Source organism: Capricornis sumatraensis, chromosome 1 (genome assembly GCF_032405125.1).
Source record: "Capricornis sumatraensis isolate serow.1 chromosome 1, serow.2, whole genome shotgun sequence".
Taxonomy (NCBI): Eukaryota; Metazoa; Chordata; class Mammalia; order Artiodactyla; family Bovidae; genus Capricornis; species Capricornis sumatraensis.
The window spans coordinates 184806669-184830492 of record NC_091069.1 but is presented as its reverse complement, the minus strand read 5'-3'; the positions used below and the strand labels follow the sequence as shown (position 1 = coordinate 184830492).

Sequence of the window (23824 nt, the reverse complement as noted above, 5' to 3'; positions counted from 1 at the left end):
TTTAGAAACCACTCTGCTAGAATAACTGAAACTTCATACTCTGAATAACCACTTCCCATTTTCCTCTCTTCCCTGCTCCTGGAAACCACTATTATATTCTCCGCTTCTGAGATTTGACTATTTTAGATATTTTATGTAAGTGGACTCATGAGTATTGGTCCTTCTATGACTGGTTAATTTCACTTAGCATGATGTCCTCCAAGTTTATGCATATTGGTGTGAATAGAAGGATTTCCTTCTTTTTAAGCCTGCGTAATGTTCCACATTTATTCCATTTGTATATACATTTCTTTTTTCCTTATCCATTCATTTGTCATATATGGATTGTTTCCATATATGACCTATTGTGAATAGTGCTATAGTGGACATGGAAGAGCGCTAGCTCTTTGAGATCCTGATTTCAATTTACAGTCTTTTCTATACAACATCTCATTCAGTCATAGAGAAAGTGGTATAGACCTTAGGTGTCATCCAGCCTCTTTCTACATACAGAAGAAAACTGAAGCAGAAAGAACATGGATAACAACAGGATCACAAAGCAACTGTATTAGGATTTGGTTCAGCTGGAGTGACAGAAAGCAGTGATGCGAGAAGACAATGTCCATTTCTCTCTGTGGAGGGAAGTAGGAGCCCAGGACAGTGGTAGGCGAGGACCTGGTCTCCTGATGGGCTCCTTGCCCACACTCAGTTCGTGGCTCCTATTGGGGGACCCAGATGGGAGCTCCTGCGTCTCAGTGCACTGAAGCTAGGCTACTTCCCTCTGAGGACACTTCCATTCCACCTTCAAGTCTTCAACCAAACTTACCTGCACGGAAAGCTGAAACATGTACTCTTTATTCTGAGCAGCTGTGTACCTAGCTAAAATTGGGAAGTTCTAAAGAAAGATGGGAAGAGCAGTTCTAGGACAATAACTATCAAGGCGCACCACAAGCTAGGGACACTTTCAGGACTAGTATTCTGTTTCCTGACCCTAGAATTTCCTCATAGAGGTGTGATCTTTAATTAAAGCCAATAGACCACTTTGAAGATACAAATTCATCATTTTATGTGTCCATACATCATGCAGTATTCTCTTTTGCCTAAGATACTTTTGTTTATTTATTTATTTTTTTTTTGGCCATGGCAAGAAATAGGACCTTATTTTTAGAAAAAAGTCTAACTTATTCTATCATGTAAAATAAATAGAATCTTACAATAGTTTTATTATGATATCATTTTTTTAGGAGTTATATCAGTTTCTTCTTTTTTAATTTTTAAGTTTTTTTTTATTTTACAATATTGTATTATACCAATACGATATTTTTGTTTATTAATCCCTAGGGTTTGGAGCTAGGAGTCAGGCAGACTCTTGTGTGCCAGTTTATGAGTGCATACGGGTTAAAAATACAAACTTCAGTTTTTTCTTCTCTAAAATAGTGATACTTTTTTATTACTACTATTGTTTTAAGAATTAAATGGGATAATATTCATAAGAAGACCTAGCCCAGTGCCAAGTAAGGAATATGTGTCTAGGGCTGTGATGTTAGTTCCCATCTCCTTTCTCCTCCCTTTCTCGGGTTTCCTCTGAGACCACCTCAATTTCCTAGGAAGTCTTCACAAGGGATCTAAATCTGTAACAAAACTTTTCTCTGGATACTCACAATAGATTTGTTTAGATGCATTGTCAGTTCTTTTTTGCACTTTTCAGACAATCTTGAAAAGATCACAAAGATCTGGCAGTGTCATAGAACTTTTTAAAAATTATGGATGCCTCAGCCTCAGCCCCAGAGATAATGATGAAATAGGTCGGGGAGTGGCCTGGGAATCTTTAGTTTTTAAAGCTATCGATGTGAAATATTAGTTGCTCAATCGTGTCTGACTCTTCGCAGTCCCATGGACTGAGGCTCTCCAGGCTCCTCTGTCTGTGGAATTCTCCTGGCAAGAATACAGGAGTGGATTGCCATTCCCTTCTCCAGGGGATCTTTCCAACTCAGGGAAGAGTCTGTGCTATTGTTTTGTAGACAAATCAATATGGTAGTAGATTGGACTAGAGAGAAATGGGGAGACTGAGAGGCCAGTTAGTGGTTACCTAGATGAGAAATGATGGAATAATGAGGTAAAAAAAAGAGAGAGAGAGAATAATGGATGGAATTTAAATATTTAGTGGGAAAAGTGCTCGATGGGATCTAGCAATAAGAACATGTATACTGATTTTGCTGTCGAATATCTTTTAATAGTAGCAAAACTGTAGCTCTTGAAATTTATCTAACTTGAACTTACTGGTTTGAGGTAAAGAATGAGAGGAAAATATGTAAAACATGATCATTAATACTATTAAAAATTTTTTGTTATCTAGAACAATAACCGAAATCCAACAAGAGAAAATATAAGAGGGACAAAAGCCAAATCTTATTCTTGGCTTTAAAAATTGACTCTGCAAGTACATATGAGAATCATTTAATTTGACAGATGTTAAAAAAAAAATAAAAGACTTATAAGGGAGACAATTTGACCCAAGATCAATAATAATAAATAGGACCATAGCAAAGTAAATGCACTCTTTGGCAGCACTTATATAAAAAGGAGTGTGCAGAAGAGGGAGACAGTAGTTCCCAGTGGTGTGTTCATTCCTGAGCTCTACACATTGAAGGGAACTTGTGCAGAGGAGGGTGGTCAGGAAGGTAAGATGACAGAAATCATGTCCCATAAGTAACTGTTGAAGGAATCCGGCTGTTTATCACAATAAAGAGAAAAATAGGGGAAGGACAACTTGTTCAGTACTCTAGGGCTGTTACATAGAAAAGGCAACAGACTTGTCCTAAGAGGGCAGAAGTAGGATTAATGAGGTAGCAGGTATTTAAATTGAAATAGTAAAGAATATTCTGACAATCATACCTCCTGGTAGAAGGGACACCTTCTAAGACAGTCTGCTGTGACCGGACATGACACAAGCAATCCCAGGGGCTGGACCAAGGTTGATTGACTGAGGATGTTACAGAGGGAATTTATGGATCAGATTGACTGGGACAGATGGTCCCTAAGGTCATTCTCACTTTAATATTACTCCATGTTGTATGTGAAGTTCTAGTCCCTTAATTTTTTTGATAGTACAATTAAATAGATAATTTGTCTTTTATTGATGCCAGCACTAAGAGAAAGCTGCTGTCTTTTCAAATATAGAGATGTTAAGAATAGTACTAGAAGCTTTTGAAGAAAAAGAATTCTATACATATATTCCTGTACCAATTTATTCTTAGGCTATCACTGGGAATAACAATAGTTTGCCAAATTTGAAAAACATATTATACCCTATATGAAAGAGGGTTTATTTTGCTTTCATATGATTTGAGCATTATTGTTACTTAGAATGCCCTAGCTGAATAAACCTAACTGGCCTCATAAAGTTATAGGACATTAATTTATGGGGCCATGGTCTGAAAGTTAATATTCAATTCATTCAAGTACTCATTCAATAAACAGTCTTTTCCATATTTCATTCACCCACTTTAACACTAGAAACACAGCTTTAACTGTTGTATTTGAAGAACTCTAATCAAATATGGAATCTATGCTTATGCTTCAGTTACTGTGACTACACACCTAACCACTCCAAAACTTCTTGCTAAAAAGAACAATCACCATTTATTATCTCTTACAGTTCAGTGGATCAAGCATTTGATAGCCTCTCAACTAACTGATTCTGGCTAGGAGTCCCTCACGAGATTCCTGGGTTTGAGTTCTTCTACAAACTTCCTCACCTGTATATCTGGTACCCAGCCTGGGAATACTTGAATAGCTGTTCTGGAACAACTGGGATTCTTCAGGCATTCCCTCTATCTACGTATAATCTCTTCAGACAACTTAGGGTTTCAAAAGTATGTGTCTCAAAAGAAAACCATGTCTTATTTTATGAGTAGCACTGGGTGTCATACAGCATCATTTCTACCACATTCCATTGTCCAGGAAGTTACAAGTGTCCTCCCAGGCATCCTTGTTCCCCTGATAAACTGTTAGGACCACGTTAGAAGAAGAGTATATGGGATGTGATATGTGTTGATATCTTCACCTTTGGAAGGTATGCTTTGTCATAGCATTTCCCATAGCACATAAACAGATCACACTCTACAGAGAGTCCCTGCTATAATGAAAATATGAACAATACTGTTAAAGAACAGAAGTATGGGAAGATGATCAATAAAGCAGGGTACATTCATATGCCCTGGGCCCTAAAAGGTGAGCCATCACATTTGTTAAGAAATGTTACAGGCAGAAGCAACAATGGATATAAAAGCATGCAAGAGCAAGACATGTGAAGTGTTAAACAGTTTGGATTGACAGGATCAGGACTCTGTTGGGGGAATAGTAGGGTACTTGCCGGAAAGGGGAGGAAAGACAATATCCTTGAGTGTTGAATTAAAAAGTTTGGCACTGGGGAGCAGTGACTGGCTTTAGAGCACAAGCTTATTGAATGATGCTCTTGTGTGATGTCTTCCATCCACATTCTTTCCTGCCTTTGATAGTAAACATATCATCTCTGTTAAAGTTTGCTTCCTAGATTAAACTGAACACAGACTCTAAACCATCAAATCATTTTAGATTTTTTTTCCCACCACAAACAGCTCTAGGATGGCATGCATTTGAACAAACTCAAAGTGATTTCACTCTTCTAATTTTCAGAGCTTTTGGCTAGATGCAGAGTGAGAAATTCATACCTTTTTCAAGTAGCGTGGGTTCTTTTTTTCTCCAATTCCTCTCATCCATCTGGTTCTCTGGAGGTCTTGGAATCCAGGAAAGTGTTAGTTCACTGTGCTGAAATCCAAAAAAGACTGCTAAACTGTGAAGAAAAAATTTGCATTCCAGAGACACTGAAAGAGTTAGTCCACCACCGTTTTGCAGCAGCAAAAACATCTGTATTCTCTGTCCTTTTTGTCTTTCACCATACACAATGGAAAACCCTGTACTCATTATTTCTGCCACCCTTGCCTACTCAATGTAAACCACTTTTGGCACAGTGGGGGTGGAAAGAGGAACCAAAATGTGGAATTATTTCTACTGTCAGAAAATATTTCAGCCAAGATCCAGTTGAAGGGAAGCACATCACTTCACCGGCTCCCCTTTGTACTCTTCAGGTCACATTCTTGTCCACGGGTGCCAGAGCCCAGTGTTAGAGACACACGCATCCACAGTGCTCTACTCAGAGGGACACTGCACGGTCACAGTCATGATCTTGGCATGTCATCACGGCCTTTCTAAGCTTCCGTGCTGTCTTTTGTCTTCCACTGGCAGAAGTACAATTAGAAGGGCTTGTTTTCAACAGAAGCCAAATCATTGCCAAATCTATTCAACAGATCTCTAGAGAAATGAAGTTAGCTCACGGCCCTCTGGCTGTTCCCTTTGCCACTCCCAAGAGTTAAAGGCTTAAAGTTTTCTTTCTTTTGAAAGAGGAGCAATTTTGGTTCAAACAAGTTTTTCTGTCATCCCCAGAAGTACAAGGAGAAACCTTCTGTGACCCTGCTTGTTTGGCTCCGACCACTTGTGGCTTGTTATAATTTAGGAAGTAATTGCAATTCATGAAGCCAGGTAGAAAATAAACATCTTGGCAGAGCTGAGTTTTAGGCAGCTCTGGAGGGAACTGACACGTGAGCAGAATGGTATTGGGAACATTTCTAGTCTCTGCTTGCAGTTCTTGATTCTAATGGATGATTCACAATGGATTTAATTCTGATCTGAAATGCACAGGCGGGAGTCATGGCTGTGTATACTTTGAGCTAAAAACATCATCACTGAAAACCTAGTTTTAGTTTACCCCTGGATGGGTCAGTTACCATGGAAGACAGATACTATAGTAAAAAGAGTGTTGTCCTACCTACCATATTGTGTAATTAACTTCAGATCATTTATATTCTTGGAGAAATTTGTAGCACTGGTTTTTCTGAGTGATATGCTCTTGCTGAGATAGAACCAAGGAACCCAAGAGTTGGAAGAGACCTTAGATGCTAGGTAGTTGAATGTCAGTTACTTTTTTTCATTCAACAAATACTTAAGTGTCTGTTATGTGTTAAGCACTGCTCCAAAGGCTGTGAATGCAGCTGTGTATCAAACAGACTGGTGGGGAAATAAGCACTATGTCAGCAACTGAATGCAGGAGGTGATACCAGGTAGAGATAAGGAGTATGAAGAAAGTAGCAGGATCGTGAACTAGAGTCTGGCTTTGGAAAGGGGGCTGCTTATATACGGTGGTGATGGAAGGCCATCTGAGGATCGTGGTAGAATTTCAAGTCTGGCTATGAGAATAAGTGTTATTGGATGACTTTGGAATATTCATTCCCAATCACTAATTTATTGATTTAATAAAATATTTATGTTTCTTCTATGTGCCAGTCATTTTTCAGTGAACTGGGAATGAAACAGTGGACAAGACAAGGAGCCCTGCCTTATTAAAACTTTTGCTCAGCCCTCTAAACAATCACAGAATTTCAAGGGACCAAGAATTCTATTAACTTAAGTTTCTTATTTTATGGGGCTTCCCTGGTGGCTCAGACAGTGATGAATCCTCCTGCAAGTTCAGGAGACCTGTGTTCCATCTCTGGGTCAGGAAGATCCCCTGGAGAAGGGAGTTGCTACCCACTCCAGTACTATTGCCGGGAGAATCCCATGGACAGAGGAGTCTGGCAGGCTACAGTCCATGGGATGCAAAGAGTCAGATGTGGCTGAGTGACTTTCACCTTCTCTTATTGTATGGGTGAAGGAGTTTAGGCCCAGAAAAACGAATGCTTTGTACATGCATCCTGCCAGTGGCTCAGCTTTGTGGGACTAGAGCACACCCTTGGCTTTGGGTCTTTTCTCTTTGTTATTGTACCATGTAGGGTTTCCATGAACATCTTTTTAACAATTCCAGTTTCAAATAATGCTGGCCTTAGCATTGGGACCCAAAGATAGCTATTTCCCCATCAGGGCCTCCTGTCTACTCTAAATTGAAGATCATAGGATTGATAATGGAGAAGGCAATGGCACCCCACTCCAGTCCTCTTGCCTGGAAAATACCATGGACGGAGGAGCCTGGCAGGCTGCAGTCCATGGGGTCGCTAAGAGTCGGACACGACAGCGACTTCACTTTCACTTTTCACTTTCATGCATTGGAGAAGGCAAGGGCACCCCACTCCAGTACTCTTGCCAGGAGAATCCCAAGGACAGGGGAGCCTGTGGGCTGCCATCTATGGGGTCACACAGAGCTGGACACGATTGAAGCGACGCAGCAATAGCAACAGCAGCAGGATTGAGAATGGTTAAGTGGGTACCTCACAGGCACAAGTATCAAGGGCTTTGTTGGGGACCCTAACAGGTATATCTGTGATAAGACACATGTTCCATGAAGTTTCTTTGTATACCCTAAATACCAGATAATTGGTCCATCGCTTATTAGGTGTTCCAGGTATATTAAAATATAGTAATAAAAATATTTGTTGAAAAAAAACAAGAATGAGAGGAAAAAACATACTGCATTTTCTCAAACTCAGTATACCAGTATGCATAGGATTGTGGATGTCTGTGTATGCACATCATATTTTCTTCTCTTCAATAATAAGAGTAATATATATTAGCCTCTCAGCTGACTAAAAAGAACTAATAATTAGAGTCTATCCTCATGTGGAATAGTAATTTTGCCCAGAGAAAAGAACTTTATAACAATATTTTTACATCTGTTTACATTCTTTTAAGTGCATCTTACATTTCTTATCTCACTTAATTATCACAATTCTGAGAGGTAGACAGGACAAGTAATTATATCTCATTCCATAGATGAGAAAATTGATACTCAAATTATCGAATTTTGTCCAAGATACTATGAAATTCTAGCTATTCTGGGAAGCATCTGCCTCAGTAAAACTGGTCTGAGTGTCTATTAATAACCTCTGTTTACAAGTTGCAAATGCCAGGCTTTATAAACCTGGACCTAAGACGCTGTGTCTCCCCAGGTGGCTCAGTGATAAAGAATCCGCCTGCCAACACAGGAGACACAGAGACACAGGTTCAATCCCTGGGTTAGGAAGATTCCCTGGAGGAGGAAATAGCAACTCACTCCTGTATTTTTGCCTGGAAAAATCCCATGGACAGGGAAGCCTGGCAGGCTACAGCCCATGGGGTCACAAAGAGCTGGACACAACTGAGCATGCATGCATAGGCAAGACATCATGCCATGTTGCTGAGTTTAGGATTAGCTCCTCTGAGTTATTGTCTGGAGAACGTTTTGTTCTCCAATCTTGTTTTGTCAGTTGCAATAGACTCAACCTAATGATTTTCCATTGGTAATGTAAATAATCATCAATAACTAATCAGCAAGAGTTGCATATTCTTATTGTTAACAAGGGCCAGAATACCAAAAAGAGGGTTTGGTGCTCCAAAAATCACCTATTGTGGGGTTTGGAAAGAATACTGTATAGAAACCAAGGCAATTGGGTCCTGACCTTAGCTCTTTAACTAGTTTTCATTAGGCAACCAACTTCCCTGAATGCAGTGTCCTAGTAAATAAGGGGAGCAAGTTGGACAAGATGATTTTAGTAAGTTTTTCAGGCTCAAGCAAACTGTATTTGTGAAAGGCTATAGCATATCACTTTGCTAAAGACTGATATTTACATTCAATGTAATTGCCTTTATATGGAACTACATATTAATAACAAGATATAGGAAAAATCTATTAACTGGAGGACAGGGTAAAGTAGCAGAATAAACAACTTTGTCTTTGGACTTTAAAGATAGAGGTTCAAATCTGACCACGTTTATAGTCATGGGATATATAACAGGGAAAAGAATTCTACCATTCTACTGACTCTGATAGATTATTGCAGAGATCAAATGAGGCCCTGGTTGTGTAGTTACTAAACATTAAAAACTCTACCAAAGCAAGATGTCAGTTTTTATTTTGAGAGTATAAAATTATACAAATTACTTTTATGAAGAACTAAGGTATTTCTGGGTTTGAGATATAAAAATTGTACCTAAAAGTGAAAATAGCTCTTCCACAAAATTCTCGTGGACGTAGCAAGGAATCTTAGAAATCCAAGAGCCCATTTTATATTATTATGTTATCCAGTTGTCCTAGAGTATCATACACAGAATTCCTTCAATAATCCATTTGTTTTAGTAAAGATATAAAATATGAGATTGATGGTGATGCAAAAATTAGAAATGTAGTACTTATAATAGTGTAATTAAATGATCAAAGGTCAAATTAATTAAATGTATGTTCTAGTCCCCTAAAATTGACAAGAATTAAACAAAACTAGCATTTATTATACAACCAGGCTCTGTGTCTTATTTTCATATATATGACCTCATTTAGTTCCTACAGAACTATAGTGTAAATGTTTTCATTCTTGTATAGTAGATGAGGAAACAGAAGGCCAGAGTGGTCAAGAAAATTGCATAGAAAATTCAAGAAATGCAGGTTTCTTGAACCTACCAATAATTCTCTTACCCCATATAGCAGACTCTTCTCTGATTCCAGAGTTAACAAGTCCCAACAGATTGTACCTTGATGATGCTGTAAAGACAATTCTATCATCTATCTGACTTAGCTTAGAAGGAAAGGAATTCCACTCTTTCCTCCTCTCACAATACTCTCAATGGAGTTCTGTGATCTTTTAATTTTGCTCCTGGCATAAACGTCTAAGATGCTCATGAGTCCCAGCTCCCCCATCTTATTTCTCAAGGGTTAGGAAACGTTCAAGATAAGTGTTTTTGTTTTGAAAGAACCTTGTTCCATAAAGGCTATACTTTTTAAGGTAAAATAGTACCTCTCTGGGCCTGAAGGTAGAGACAAGCTAAATGCCCTTTAATGGAGTGTCTTTTTTTAACTCAGTAAAGCTCAGATTGTAATCCTAATCCCAGTGCTTCAGAATAAACACCAGGGCATTTATTTACTTTGTGAGGAATGTGATTTGTGGCTTATGGTAAAATTGAATGAAATGATCTAATTGTCTGTTTTTGTTCTTTCTGTTGGCTTTTTCCCTTGTGGTTTTAAGACACGTTTCTTAGTTTTAAATTCAATTTATTTAGTCCGAATAAAAACAGAAAATCTTATAAAAGTTGTTTCCTCTAAATGCTGTTAGTAGTCACATGTTTTGTTTGCATTAGTTTAACACATAGACATTCATCTCTAGCAATGTCAAGTTCCCTTTACCAGTGCTGTCCAATGTGCTCATTTTGTTACAATACTCTTCTTGTGGAATGAATTTTGTCTCAGAGTAGGCATATCTGGGACTTACATAATGAAGACTTTTGTTTTAGCACAACATTAGTTCCAAAAACTGTTACGATGTGTTTTTTTTCCAAGAGCTACTCAAGTCCCACCCACAATAGATTCCCAGAACCATATATCACCACCATTGCCTGCTCCCTCACCATTCATTAGTAATTACTCTCCTCTGTGCTCCCATCACGTATTACTCATTCCTTGGTAATAGCAATTTGTTGTGCCCTTTACCTCCAGTCAGTTATTTATAGAAGTGTCTCCCTCGCCCCCCACAGTGGGAGCTTCAGAGAGTAGGGATGGTCTCTTTGTCTGTTCTCTCTTCAACTGTACCTGCCAGGATGTTGAATGTTTTGTCCTACTCTTGAGGCTTTCTGTAATGCTAAATTAAGGGGACAGACAACTCTGCTCATCAGAAAAACGTGAAAAGTTTCTTTAAAAGGGATTTATAAGAAAGTGCCTGTTACGTAGGCATGGGATGCAAAGAGTTATGCTCAAAAAGATGAACCAAAATGACAAAAATAAGAATGCTGAAGTTCTTAAACTGAATTTTCAGTGACATATTTCATAGCTGTCATTTTGTGTGTGGAGGTAATGACATCAAAAGAAAATACATCTTGAGGTATTGATGCCGTCTGCTAAATTGACTCAAAATTTTTCCTGTTTTGAAAAAATTAGAGTTCTCATCTATCGAGTAGGAATTTTTATTCTAATTGAAAAATCACAGTCATAGGGTAACTGTTGTTATTTTCAGTCTTTTTGAAATACATATTAGATATAAACACAATAGAGATTTAGGTTAAGATACAGATATAGGTGAAGGACACTTGGAAAATGCAAGAGAACTTTTGATGGATAATGCATGCCTTCCTGGGAGGCAGAGCTGTTTGATGGTTATATACTGTGGGCTTATTTGAAAAACTAACGAGATAAGATGATGTCTTCATCTGTGAAGGAAACCGAAAAGTACTGTCATTATTTGGGAAGCCTTGATTACCAGAATCAAGAACAAGTCTTTATTCCCAAATTAAGGTAGATAATACAATTATATGAATGTAAATAATGTCAGTGGCATTTCAGTGAAGCTTGCTGAGTCATAGCCATGTTCTCTTCTTACTGTACCACATTGCTATTCTGTTGGGAATACCTACACTTAGGTAATGCTTTCCAGTCTTTTTTACATCATGGTTCATGTGAAAAGTGATGGCCTTCATTGAGCACACTGGAGTGAGTAGATGAGGCTTCTCCTGGCCCAAGGTAACTACCGTTCAGGGACTATAGAACCTCTGGCCCCTTCTGACCCTTCCAAACATGGGACACCTGGGCCCCATTAGAGGCACTGTGTATTAGCCTGCCAGTTGAGAAGCTTTGGACTAGAGAGTTGTTTTGCATGATTAGATTGTATTTCATTTTATGTCAAGTATCAAGAGTTTGGTTATTCATGATGAAACTAATATTTATGGAGCATCAGTTTTAGGCAAGGATACTGTTGTAGATGCTAGGGATCCAGCAATGAGTTTTCTGGCTTACCCTGTGGGAGCCAATGAAATTGACAGTAGACGAACTGTCTTAAGATCTCAGCGTGTTTCCTCTTTGTTTTATACGCATGTAGCTTGCGGGTCATCTGCCTTTCATTTGCAATGTGGAGTATGTCAACTGAAATATGGAATAGGTATGCTGTGATGCAGCAGTGGGGCTATCCACTGGATGGAGAATTAGACCTATCCTCTAACTACATATCTTCCACTCGTTGTTTTCCCTTGCTGCCCTTTAGTCTCCTGAATATGGTAGTTGGGACCAGATGGATGGGTTTTAATCTGTACTGCATGTACCACCCCCCCAACAGGCTTCATCCTCTCCTCTCTCCATCCAGAAGTGATTTTGGACTCTTTCGAATGTGCTTCCTTGATAAATTGCTTCCCTGAACAAAGGATTAGGGGAAGAGAGGACAAGTGAGGGGAGTTGAAAACTCCAGGACCACAATAATCTCTAAAGACTTTTAAAAGTCTCATATTTTCTAGCTCTCCTCATTTCTTTCTTTTTATTCTTAGCTCAGCAAGACCAAAACTGTATCTAGAACATGAGATGTCACCCTTCTCTTTCCAAGAGTCTTTTCTGTTCCAGTATTGCTTTAGTACCTAAAAAAAAAAAAAAAAAAAAAAAACAATAAAGACTGAATATAAGATCACATTTTAATTTTATGAAATGAAAATTTTAACATTTCTAAATGGCAGTACTTTATAGTCTTCCAAATCTTCAAATACTTATGTCTCTTGATTTAATCTGCAACAGGGAACACGCACACACCTAAGGAATATATAAATTATAGAAATATTCTTTTCTTCATCATTTTAACTAATAGTCAATGCTTGTGTTACCTGTATCCTTCATTTATATTCAGATGATACTTCCAGCTCTTATGCCTGTGAATTAGAGAAGTTATTTATAATTATCCAAGGATAGAAAAGATACAACCAGATTGTCTCTCTCATTTAAAAACAGTTGCATTTGGGAGTTTTGTGTACAATATTTGTTGACAGTTTTATTTTTATTTTCACTTTTTGCTTTTAATCACAATTGTATTGCCATCACTTCAAAAAAGTTTATAAGCTGTGCCTTTTAGCAGTTAAATAATTTCTTATTTTTTTCTGCTACTCTAACATCTTCTCTCATTAATGATACTTTCATTTGAGTAACTGCTTAAAATATTTTCAAAAATTCCTTAAAAATCTTCAAATAAGCCTAGGATTCCTTTTTTGGCTCTGCTGGTCTTCATTGCTGTGCGGGCTTTTCTCTAGCTGGGGAGACCTGGAGCTACTCTCTAGCTGTCGTGCTCAGGCTTCTCATTGTGGCAGCTTCTCTTGTTTCATAGCATGGGCTCTAGAGCACAGGCCCATTAGTTGTGGCTCACGGGTTTGTTGCTCCAAGGCATGTGGGATCTTCTCAGGTCAGGGGTCGGACCCATGTCTCCTGCATTGACGGGCAAATTCTTTACTACTGAGCCACTTGGGAAGCTTCCTTTTACACCTGGTTCCCTCTTGCCTAATGTGTACCATGGACCATGCAGGCCCTGGGCAAAGATGTTTACTGTTATGGATACTGTAGTGCACTGCCCAGACCCCCTGTTTAACCTGAAGTGAAGGGAACACAACTCATCCCAACATCATTCTTCCTCCTTGCAAGCAGCCTGTATCCATTGGATGGCAGATGTAAGGGTATAAACATCCTACCCCCTAGCTTCAGGGAAAGACGAGTTTGCACAGTTATCCTCACTCCAGAGTTCTCCATGAAACTATCAGAAACCTTTATTATAACCGCATCATAGTTCAATTCCTCCCTCTCTCCAAAGGCTGCCTGTTCTCTCCCACAGGTATGAGCTCAAAGACACTCTTCAATAACTTCTTTTGTGTAAATCTCTGTTTCAGAAACTGTTTCCTAGGAAACTCAACCTATGACTATGGCTCCCTACCAGAAGAGCAGGGTGGCCACTGTTTGGTCATGGAGGTTGACATAAACCTTTAAATCAAGGACATTATTATATTCAGTGTCATAGAAGAAGCATAATACAATCCAATAGGAGTAGAAGTGACTTCTTCTTCTTGGAGTATAACAGAGGGAGAATTAGGAAAGGTTTTGCAGAAGAGGTAACACTGGAGCTTAACTTTGGAGAATGGGTAAGTATTCTCTAAACAAGGAAGAATGTGAGTAGTCTGGGCTTTTAAAAGAACACAGCTATTAAAGATGTGGCAGAGAGCTTAGTGTGGCAGCTAGCAGGTGGGGCCTATGGGAAAGAGCAGTAGAGATGGGTCCAAAGTCAGGTCATGAAGCCCTCTACTCATTTTTAAGGGCCTTAGGCTGTCAAACTTGGTGTCCCTACTCCATGGACAAGATGCAATTTGAGTAGATACTGAGACACCCATCTTCTCCTTGTTTGCTTGAAGACTTGTTATTTCTTTTTCTCTTTTATTAAATACAATTTTATTTATTAACCATTTCATTTTATAGGCTTCCCTAGCAGTTCAGATGATAATTGGCTGGCAATGCAGGAGACTCTAGGTTTGATCCCTGGGTTGGGAAGATCCCCTGAAAAAGAGAATGATTACCCACTCCAGTATTCTTGCATGGAAAAGTCTATGGACAGAGGAGCCTGGCAGGCTACAGTGCATGAGATCACTAAGAGGTGGGCATGACTGACCAACAAACATTTCATTTTAACCTAATTTAGAAAATTTTCATATTTCTATAAAATGTGTGATGAACTATGGAATGAGGTTCGTGACATTGTACAGGAGACAGGGATCAAGACCATCCCCATGGAAAAAAAATGCCAAAAAGCAAAATGGCTGTGTGGGGAGGCCTTACAAATAGCTGTGAAAAGAAGAGAAGCGAAAAGCAAAGGAGAAAAGGAAAGATATAAGCATCTGAATGAAGAGTTCCAAAGACTAGAAAGAAGAGATAAGAAAGCTTTCTTCAGTGATCAATGCAAAGAAATAGAGGAAAACAACAGAATGGGAAAGACTAGAGATCTCTTCAAGAAAATTAGAGATACCACGGGAACATTTCATGCAAAGATGGGCTCGATAAAGGACAGAAATGGTATGGACCTAACAGAAGCAGAAGATACTAAGAAGAGGTGGCAAGAATACATGGAAAAACTGTACAAAAAAGATCTTCACGACCCACATAATCATGATGATGTGATCACTAATCTCGAGCCAGACATCTTGGAATGTGAAGTCAAGTGGGCCTTAGAAAGCATCACTATGAACAAAGCTAGTGGAGGTGATGGAATTCCAGTTGAGCGGTTTCAAATCCTGAAAGATGATGCTGTGAAAGTGCTGCACTCAATATGCCAGCAAGTTTGGAAAACTCAGCAGTGGCCACAGGACTGGAAAAGGTCAATTTTCATTCCAATCCCAAAGAAAGGCAATGCCAAAGAATGCTCAAACTACCGCACAATTGTACTCATCTCCCACACTAGTAAAGTAATGCTCAAAATTCTCCAAGCCAGGCTTCAGCAATACGTGAACCGTGAACTTCCAGATGTTCAAGCTGGTTTTAGAAAAGGCAGAGGAACCAGAGATCAAATTGCCAACATCTGCTGGATCATGGAAAAAGCAAGAGAGTTCCAGAAAAACATCTATTTCTGCTTTCTTGACTATGCCAAAGCCTTTGACTGTGTGGATCACCATAAACTGTGGAAAATTCTGAAAGAGATGGGAATACCAGACCACCTAACCTGCCTCTTGAGAAATCTGAATGCAGGTCAGGAAGCAACAGTTAGAACTGGACATGGAACAACAGACTGGTTCCAAATAGGAAAAGGAGTATGTCAAGGCTGTATATTGTCACCCTGCTTATTTAACTTCTATGCCGAGTATATCATGAGAAATGCTGGACTGGAAGAAACACAAGCTGGAATCAAGATTGCTGGGAGAAATATCAAGAACCTCAGATATGCAGATGACACCACCCTTAAGGCAGAAAGTGAAGAGGAGCTAAAAAGCCTCTTGATGAAAGTGAAGGAGGAGAGCGAAAAAGTTGGCTTAAAGCTCAACATTCAGAAAACAAAGATCATGGCGTCCGGTCCCATCACTTCATGGGAAATAGATGGGGAAACAGTAGAAACAGTGCCAGACTTTATTTTTTTGGCCTCCAAAATCACTGCAGATGGTGACTGCAGCCATGAAATTAAAAGACGCTTACTCCTTAGAAGAAAAGTTATGACCAACCTAGACAGCATATTCAAAAGCAGAGACATTACTTTGCCGACTAATGTTCATCTAGTCAAGGCTATGGTTTTTCCTGTGGTCATGTATGGATGTGAGAGTTGGACTGTGAAGAAGGCTGAGCGCTGAAGAATTGATGCTTTGGAAGTGTGGTGTTGGAGAAGACTCTTGAGAGCCCCTTGGACTGCAAGGAGATCCAACCAGTCCATTCTGAAGGAGATCAAGCCTGGGATTTCTTTGGAAGGAATGATGCTTAAGCTGAAGCTCCAGTACTTTATCCACCTCATGCGAAGAGTTGACTCATTGGAAAAGACTCTGATGCTGGGAGGGATTGGGGGCAGGAGGAGAAGGGGACGACTGAGGATGAGATGGCTGGATGACATCACGCACTCGATGGACATGAGTCTGAGTGATCTCTGGCAGATGGTGATGGACAGGGAGGCCTGGCATGCTGCGATTCATGGGGTCGCAAAGAGTCAGACAGGACTAAGCGACAACTGAACTGAACTGATAAAATGTGTATCTTTTAGTCTGACTTTAAAATAACCTTCTATAAGAAGACACAAAGATCTGTCATGCTTAAGATTCTACCTTTAGTAACTTCTGGAATTCCAAGTAGTAAGGTAAAGTCAAGGTTAGAGAGTCAAGGTTTCTGACACACGAACCCTTGTTTCAAGCCTCGGAGGAAGGGTCATTCAGTTGTTGTTAGTATATCTCTAGTAATGGAAATATTGACCGAAGCCTGTATTGGTTAATACTGATATATCAGGGCATCTCTGATGGCCCAGATGGTAAAGAATCTTCTGCAATGAGAGAGGTCTGGATTTGATTTCTGGGTTGGAATGATCCCCTGGAGGAGGGCATGGCAACCCATTCCAGTATTCTTGCCTGGAGAATCACCATGGACAGGGGAGCCTGGTGGGCTACAGTCCATGGAGTTGCCAAGAATCAGACATGACTGAATGACTATACTGATATATCACAGACTAATAAAACTGCAGAGCTGAAATTAGTCACTGTTTTGCAGATGAGAAAACCAAGGTCTAGGGAGGAAAAATCATCTACCTAAGTTCATACAGTAGATGTTGACAAATCCAGAGGGACAATTCATCTTCTTCATCCAGCACTTTGTTTCTCTGTGACTACAGAATTAACTCATCAGATCTCTACCTGAATTACTGGGAGTCAGGAACGAGGTACCAGCCCATCCTCTTCTCCTAATCATTTCCATGACTCAGGTTCCAGCCGTGTCAGTCTTCCGGGTCTGTTTTCTCACCTGTGAAATCAGAGGCCTGGACTAGAGGAACTCCTAGAGTCCTCTTCCCAGACATTTATACAGTCTATCCTTTCTCTAAGAGAAGATATGTCTAAAGGTCCTAATGGACCAGTTGGAGACTGAGAGACGAATACAGTAAAGGGAACTGGCTCAAGAAGATTCATATGTCCTCAACCATTCACTAATCCAAGCTTCTAGTCAGATACATTCTTGGAGCTTTTATTTCCTGATTTGGGGGCATTTTACTGCAGTCTCACTTTAGGAATATTTTACACTTTCTTTTGTAGCAGAAATGTTCCGATTACCTGCCCTTTAAACTTGGGCCATAAAGTCTTTCCTTAGAAACTGACTCAACTTTATATGTTGCTGCTGGTTTTGAGTAAATGGGCTAAATCTTGCAGCCAAGCCTCAATGCAAACAAAAACGTTTTCTGGTCAAGCATTTTCTGGTTTGTTCAACTCCATTACAGGGTTGGCTTTAAAAAAGAAAAAGTTAAAACCCACAGAAGAGCAAAACATAAACCCTGGGAAGACAGTTTCCAGCCACATTAACTCAGATCACCAGGGTAGAAAAGAACCAGGGCCTTCATTGTCCAGACCATCGTCATCTCCAGACTCTCATCTTATGTTCTTCTGCTATTTTAATTTTACCACTTCAAAATGGGGGGAAAATAGGTTAATAGTTTCCATGAGTTTAGACTGTGACCAGAGGCATACTAAGCAATTTCAGAATCTCCAGCAACCACAGCTTGGAGGAGAGAATGGAGGTGGATTTGCTGTCCTCTGGATTCCAGAGTTAGGGGACTCAGGCTAGCACTGTGAAGCCAGAGTGGGATGTAAACAATATTCCTTCCTTCATTCTTTTTGCATATGTTCCTCCTAGGATTCTTTTTATTCCAGGTAGTATGCTGGATAAAAAAGTGAAAGTGTTAGTCTCTCAGTCATGCCTGACTCTTTGCGATCCCATAGACTGTAGCCCACCAGGCTTCTCTGTCCATAGAATTCTCCAGGCAAAAATACTGGAGTGGGTTGCCATTTCCTTCTCCAGGGGATCTTCCCAACCCAGGGAATGAACCTGGGTCTCCTGCATTGCAGGCAGATTTTTTTTTTTACCATCTGAGCCACCAGGGGAAAAGCATGGGACAAAGAAACATTCTTAAGACATAATCCCTGCCAGAATCACAGTATAGTATAGGAAATACCCATATGTGCAAATAATTGTAATGCAGTGAATATTGTAAGTGCTATAGTCAACATGAATTAAGTGCTTAGGAAAGGGATAGGAAAAAAAACCAGTTTATTCCAACTGAAGTTACTGAAGAAGGCTTGCCTGGAAAGATGGCTTCTGGTCCATACCTTGAGAGGTCAAAACAGCAAACTGTGATTCCTTCTAGGCATGACAACGCACAGAAGTATGGAAGTTCCTCATTGGTTTGCGCAAGAGTAGCAGTCTGAAACATTAGGGAAATCTGAGCCTAAAACAGGAGATTGCATGTCAGGTGTGGAACTAGCTCTTTTCACAATGAGGAGCCATAGAAGTTTTTCTGGCAGGAAAGCTACTTATTCACACCTGTATTTTAGAAAGGAAACTGAAAGTCAGTATGAGGATGGGCAAGTGTTACAGAAGAGATGGAAACAAGAAGCCGCTCAGGCACCGTTCCTCTGGTTGTTACCAGCACACTGGTTATCTGTCTACCAACAGACATGCCTTGCCTCATGCCCATTTAAAATTTCCAGTGGTAAGAGGGAAATATTTCTTCTCCATTTCCATATCCCTTCCAGTTTTGCAGTTTTCTGATCAGATCCCTATCCCAGGTTTATTCTAGCTTATAAACTCATGGAGTCAGTCCAAACATCTCAGTTAGAATATTGCATATTACATGTGAAACTCTGTTGTCTGGTAAGAGAGCATACAATTCTAGGCAAGGATGGAAAGTCTTTTATCAATCTTTCTGAGTCCTGACTCAATAAATGATATCAATTTTAAAAGGGTAGGAGGATTTATTTTTAAAGCTGAATATATTTTTAAAGCCAAATAAATTTGACTTTCTTATTTCATTTCTCAAAAGTGAAACCCTCTAGGTTCAACAAACCCTCTAGACTCAAAACCTTCTAGGTTCAATATTTCCATCAAGAGTTCCCAACACTAAATGTGGAGATGGTGTTTGAATCAAGGGTTTAAATGATCAAAACATCATTGATTTTACTGATCTTTCATTGGGTTCTATAACCAGCATGCTCTCTGCGAGTCTGGGTCATCAGAGAGACCACTCTAAAATGTTAAGGTTCTGAGTGATCCTGGTAAGATTTTGATGATTAATCCAGTTTTAGAAGTAATAGAGAAGTATTCTTCCAGTGGAGAACCCAGATTGTGTAGTTCAGAGGTCAGCCAACTATGTGCTAAGTCACTTCAGCCGTGTCTGACTGTTTGCAACCCTATGGACTGCAGCCTGCCAGGCTCCTCTGTCCATGGGATTCTCCAGGTGAGCATACTGGAGTGGGTTGCCATGCCCTCCTCCAGGGGATCTTCCCAATCCAAGGACTGAACTTGCGCCTCTTAGGTCTCCTTCATTGGCAGTCTGGTTCTTTACCACTAGTGCCACTTAGGAAGCTCAACTATAGCCATGGCCAAATCCAGCTTGCTTTTGTAAATAAAGTTTTATATTAGAACACAGTCATGATCATTTACTTACACATTGTCTGTGGCTGCCTTCCTGCCACTACAGCAAAATTGAGTTGCTGTACAAAGCCAGAGGGCTTCCCTTGTGGTTCAGTGGTATAGAGTCCTTCTACCAGTGCAGGAGACACAGGTTCGATCCTCAAGCCAGGAAGATCCCATGGAAGAGGGTGTGGCACCCCACACCAGTGTTCTTGCCTGGGAAATCCCATGGACAGAGGAACTTGGAGAGCTACAGTCCATAGGATCTTAATGAGTTGGACAGACTTCAGTGACTAAAACACAAAACACATCTGCATGGCCTTAGAAGAGCCACTCGATCCGTCTGTTTCATTCTCCCTCTGTAATAAACACTCTGCCTTTCTCCAAATACTATGTGAAAGCACATGAGCCCATATGTTCTGGAACACTGATTGTCATGCTATAAGTTACTATGTAAGTGGAGCTCCTTACATCCCATCCTAACATTGGCATTTTTTCTTTTCCTCCCTAGAATACCCTGGAGCAATGCAGCGTTTGCTCCAAGCCCATCATGGAGCGGATTCTCCGAGCCACAGGGAAGGCTTATCATCCTCACTGCTTTACCTGTGTGATGTGCCACCGCAGCCTGGATGGGATCCCATTCACCGTGGACGCTGGTGGCCTCATCCACTGCATTGAGGACTTCCACAAGTAGGCGATCTACTCTCCCTTCTGCCACCTGATGGTCCTCTTGGGGTCTGATCTTGCTGCCTGGCATATAGGCTAATCTTCTCTCTCCAAACTATAGAATCTCAGGATTTGGTGGGACCTTAGAAAGAAGTTATTTATTCCCTCCTCCAATGCAGGAAGTGATATCAAGTAATCCGTGCGGTTCTCCAGCACGGCCTCTGCTTCAAAGCTTCCCTTGGGCTTATCACATGTTTGTGTCACCTTAATTGTGAGAAAGTTGAGTCAGCCACAGAACATATTACTGGAAAAAGGCAGGATCACAGGGTAGCTCTCCCTGGCCTAATCGTGAACAAGCTGTGTGCCAGTGGACAAATTGCCCAGTTTTCTCTGAGCTCTTCAGTTTGTTCATTAGACCAGACCAGTTTCCCATCCAAGACAGCCTAGGGTTCTCTCTAGAGCCATGTCTTTTCCACTCTGCACATAGGAAGTTATAGGGGGAGACATTTGAATTGTTCAGAGAACAATTCAGCCCCTCTTGCTAAAGCAAGCCTCTTGCATATTTGGAGGTGGTTTTATGCCATTATCAACATATACATACCTTCCCCTAAGCCCTTCCCCCAGGTCCTCTTCCTCAGGATATTTTCTAATCTTTTGAGGACAATTAGAAAGTAGACCCTCAAGATCAAGACCACTTAACTGATGGGCCTAGAAAAATATATCCCCACTTCCTCACTTCTCTCCTTTATAGAGTCCTCTTTTATTATCGCCGTAATGGTCATGAAAATTGTATAGCTTTGTATTTTGCTTATTCTTATTCGACCAGTTTGTTGGTTGATCACATTCGTTGCATATTCCCAGAAATGATATGACAGCTCTAGGTGTGGTTTATAAATGGCAGACACAGAAGTTTTGTGCAGCAAACACAAGAATCATCTGAGGCTTGCAAAGAGATGAACTTGTATGGCTCGCCAGTTTGGGTTCTATTGCCCTCCAAATATACAGCCTTGTGGGTTAATTTTCATTGCTCTATTGTCAACAACCGTGAGGTACTTGCCGCAAGCAGCTTGGGGACCTGAGATTCATATTTTAAAAAAAGAATTTCCTGACCACTTTCCAGATAGCAGAGAAAGTGAAAACCTCACCAAAAGACGCCAGACTGGAATGAATTTAAAAAAAAAAAAAAAAAAATCCAGAGGCAGGAATTCTCAACCTGAATTAGACAAGGAAGGGCTGGCTCACTTTGAAAGGGCAGTCACAGCATAAATTGTACTTCACATTATTGATATTTTTAGCTTCTAATTACACATGAAAAAAAAACTTGCATCTATTTAAGGGAAGTGAAAAGATACCAATAGGGAGTGTATTTCTGTCACTGTTTCTCTCCTTTCTTAGATTTACTCTAATCCAAGAAAGACTGATAGATATAATCAGAGCACACATGTTTCTGTTGCTGGAAAAGACTGATATGTTACACCCCTCAATTAAAACAGGAAGTCAATTCTGACAAATGTAAGTTTACATCTATGCCATTTATCTTTCATTTCGAGGAGTGGGGAGCATAATTAGCGACTTGTGACTGGTGACATGTGTGTGGGTCTGAACACTCCAAGAAGGCACACATGAGCAATTAAAAGGGAAAAAGAATCCAAAACCCCCAATGGTTCCCACCATCGCTAATTCAATAGGAAGTTAAAATGCAAACTATTCAAAATAATGTTGTCTGCATGATTGGCAAGTATGCAGGGGGAGAAGCTTTTTGCTCTTTCCCCCATTTCCAAAAAGAAAAATAAAAGATATATTTTAAAGAACTCTGTTTCTGGGTCTTGAAAGACTAGAACAGAAAGCAGCTGTAAGTCCAACTCAGGGCAGACACTGCATGGCTAAGGAAAGTGGGTTACAGAGAGGAGACGCAGCTGCCTTCTGCAGATACTTGGTCTTTCTGAACAGATCTCCCATTTGTGAGCTTCTAGGAAATGCCTTTCCATTCAGTTCAACCACATCTATGAAGAGCCCTCTATGTGTCTATGACTATGCTAAGTGCTAAAGGACAGAAATTGCATAAGTAGAAATTCGTAGAGAGAAGCCCAGATCAGCAAGGAGTCTGACAGGAGGAAGGAAGAGAAGAAGTGCAGGTAATGTGTGAGATCAGGCAAAAAAGACCACGAAAGTGATGAGGTGAGGCACAGGCAAGGATTTGAGCTGTCAGGGCCAGAAGAGATTACTGAGGCCTGAGTAGGCTTCTGGAAGCAGAGTGTTTTAAGTGGGAAATGCAGCTTACTGACAGAAGGAACAGCTCAGGCATTAAGAAGGGCACAGAGTGAAGAATGGCTTCTCTGCACTCAAGGAAGCTCTGCTTGGCTGTAGCCAGAGCAGCCTGGGAATAGAAGCTGAGATGCAGGAGGCCCAGGAGAAGGGATTTATCTCCCCTGCTTAGAATCCTGTCCTTTAAACTGGTGCTTCCCAAACTTGAGCGTGCTTACAGTCACAGATCTTGTTAAACTGCAAAGTTTAGTTCAGGAGTTCTGGAGTGGGGGCCTAAGATTCTGCATTTCTGACCAGCTCCCAGGTGGTCTTGGACTACACTCTGAGTAACAAGCTTCTAAAATGCTATTTTTAAAGCCTTGCTAATGGGCCATCCTCTCCATAAGCACCTTCAGTCGGGGTTGGCCCAAATCCCCCATCCTGTTAGGCAGAAACTCTTTCCCATGTGTCATTTCAGATGACTGCTCAAACTAGTTTCCTGGCAGACTGCCTGTATCCCACCCTAACCCCCAATGCACACCCATACACACCACACACACACAAACACACACAGACTTACTTTCCCATTTTACCTAAATGGCCATCTTTCAAGACCCAACCCAATTATCATCTAGTGAAAATTCCATGGACAGAGAACCCTAGCAGGCTACAGTCAGTGGGGTTGCAAAGAGTCAGACACGGCTGAGCACAGCATACACAAAGAAGCTTCCTCTGATCTCAAACTCTCCCTAGCTCCATGTTTGAATTTAGATCTCTTTCTCTATGTTTTATAGTTTTGTAAATCCACTATAGATAGCACTTAACATAGCCTGATTAGTGATAAAAAATGCACATACACAATTTTACAGTAACCCCTTAAATCATTTTTGCAGTATGATAGGATATGCATGGGATTCCCTGGTGGCTCAGACGGTAAAGCGTCTGCCCACAACACAGGAGACCCAGGTTCGATCCCTAGGTTGGGAAGATCCCCTGGAGAAGGAAATGGCAACTCACTCCTGT

The 23824-nt window shown here is 40.4% G+C and overlaps 1 protein-coding gene across 1 annotated transcript in view; it reads left to right on the top strand.

Moving 5' to 3' along the window:
- LPP (LIM domain containing preferred translocation partner in lipoma) overlaps positions 1 to 23824 on the top strand; it is a 729950-nt gene that overhangs the window by 700006 nt on the left and 6120 nt on the right. Inside the window, exon 10 of the mRNA XM_068970945.1 lies at positions 20403 to 20581. Coding sequence (XP_068827046.1) covers positions 20403 to 20581 — 179 coding nt within the window. The remainder of the gene's footprint in view (positions 1 to 20402; positions 20582 to 23824) is intronic.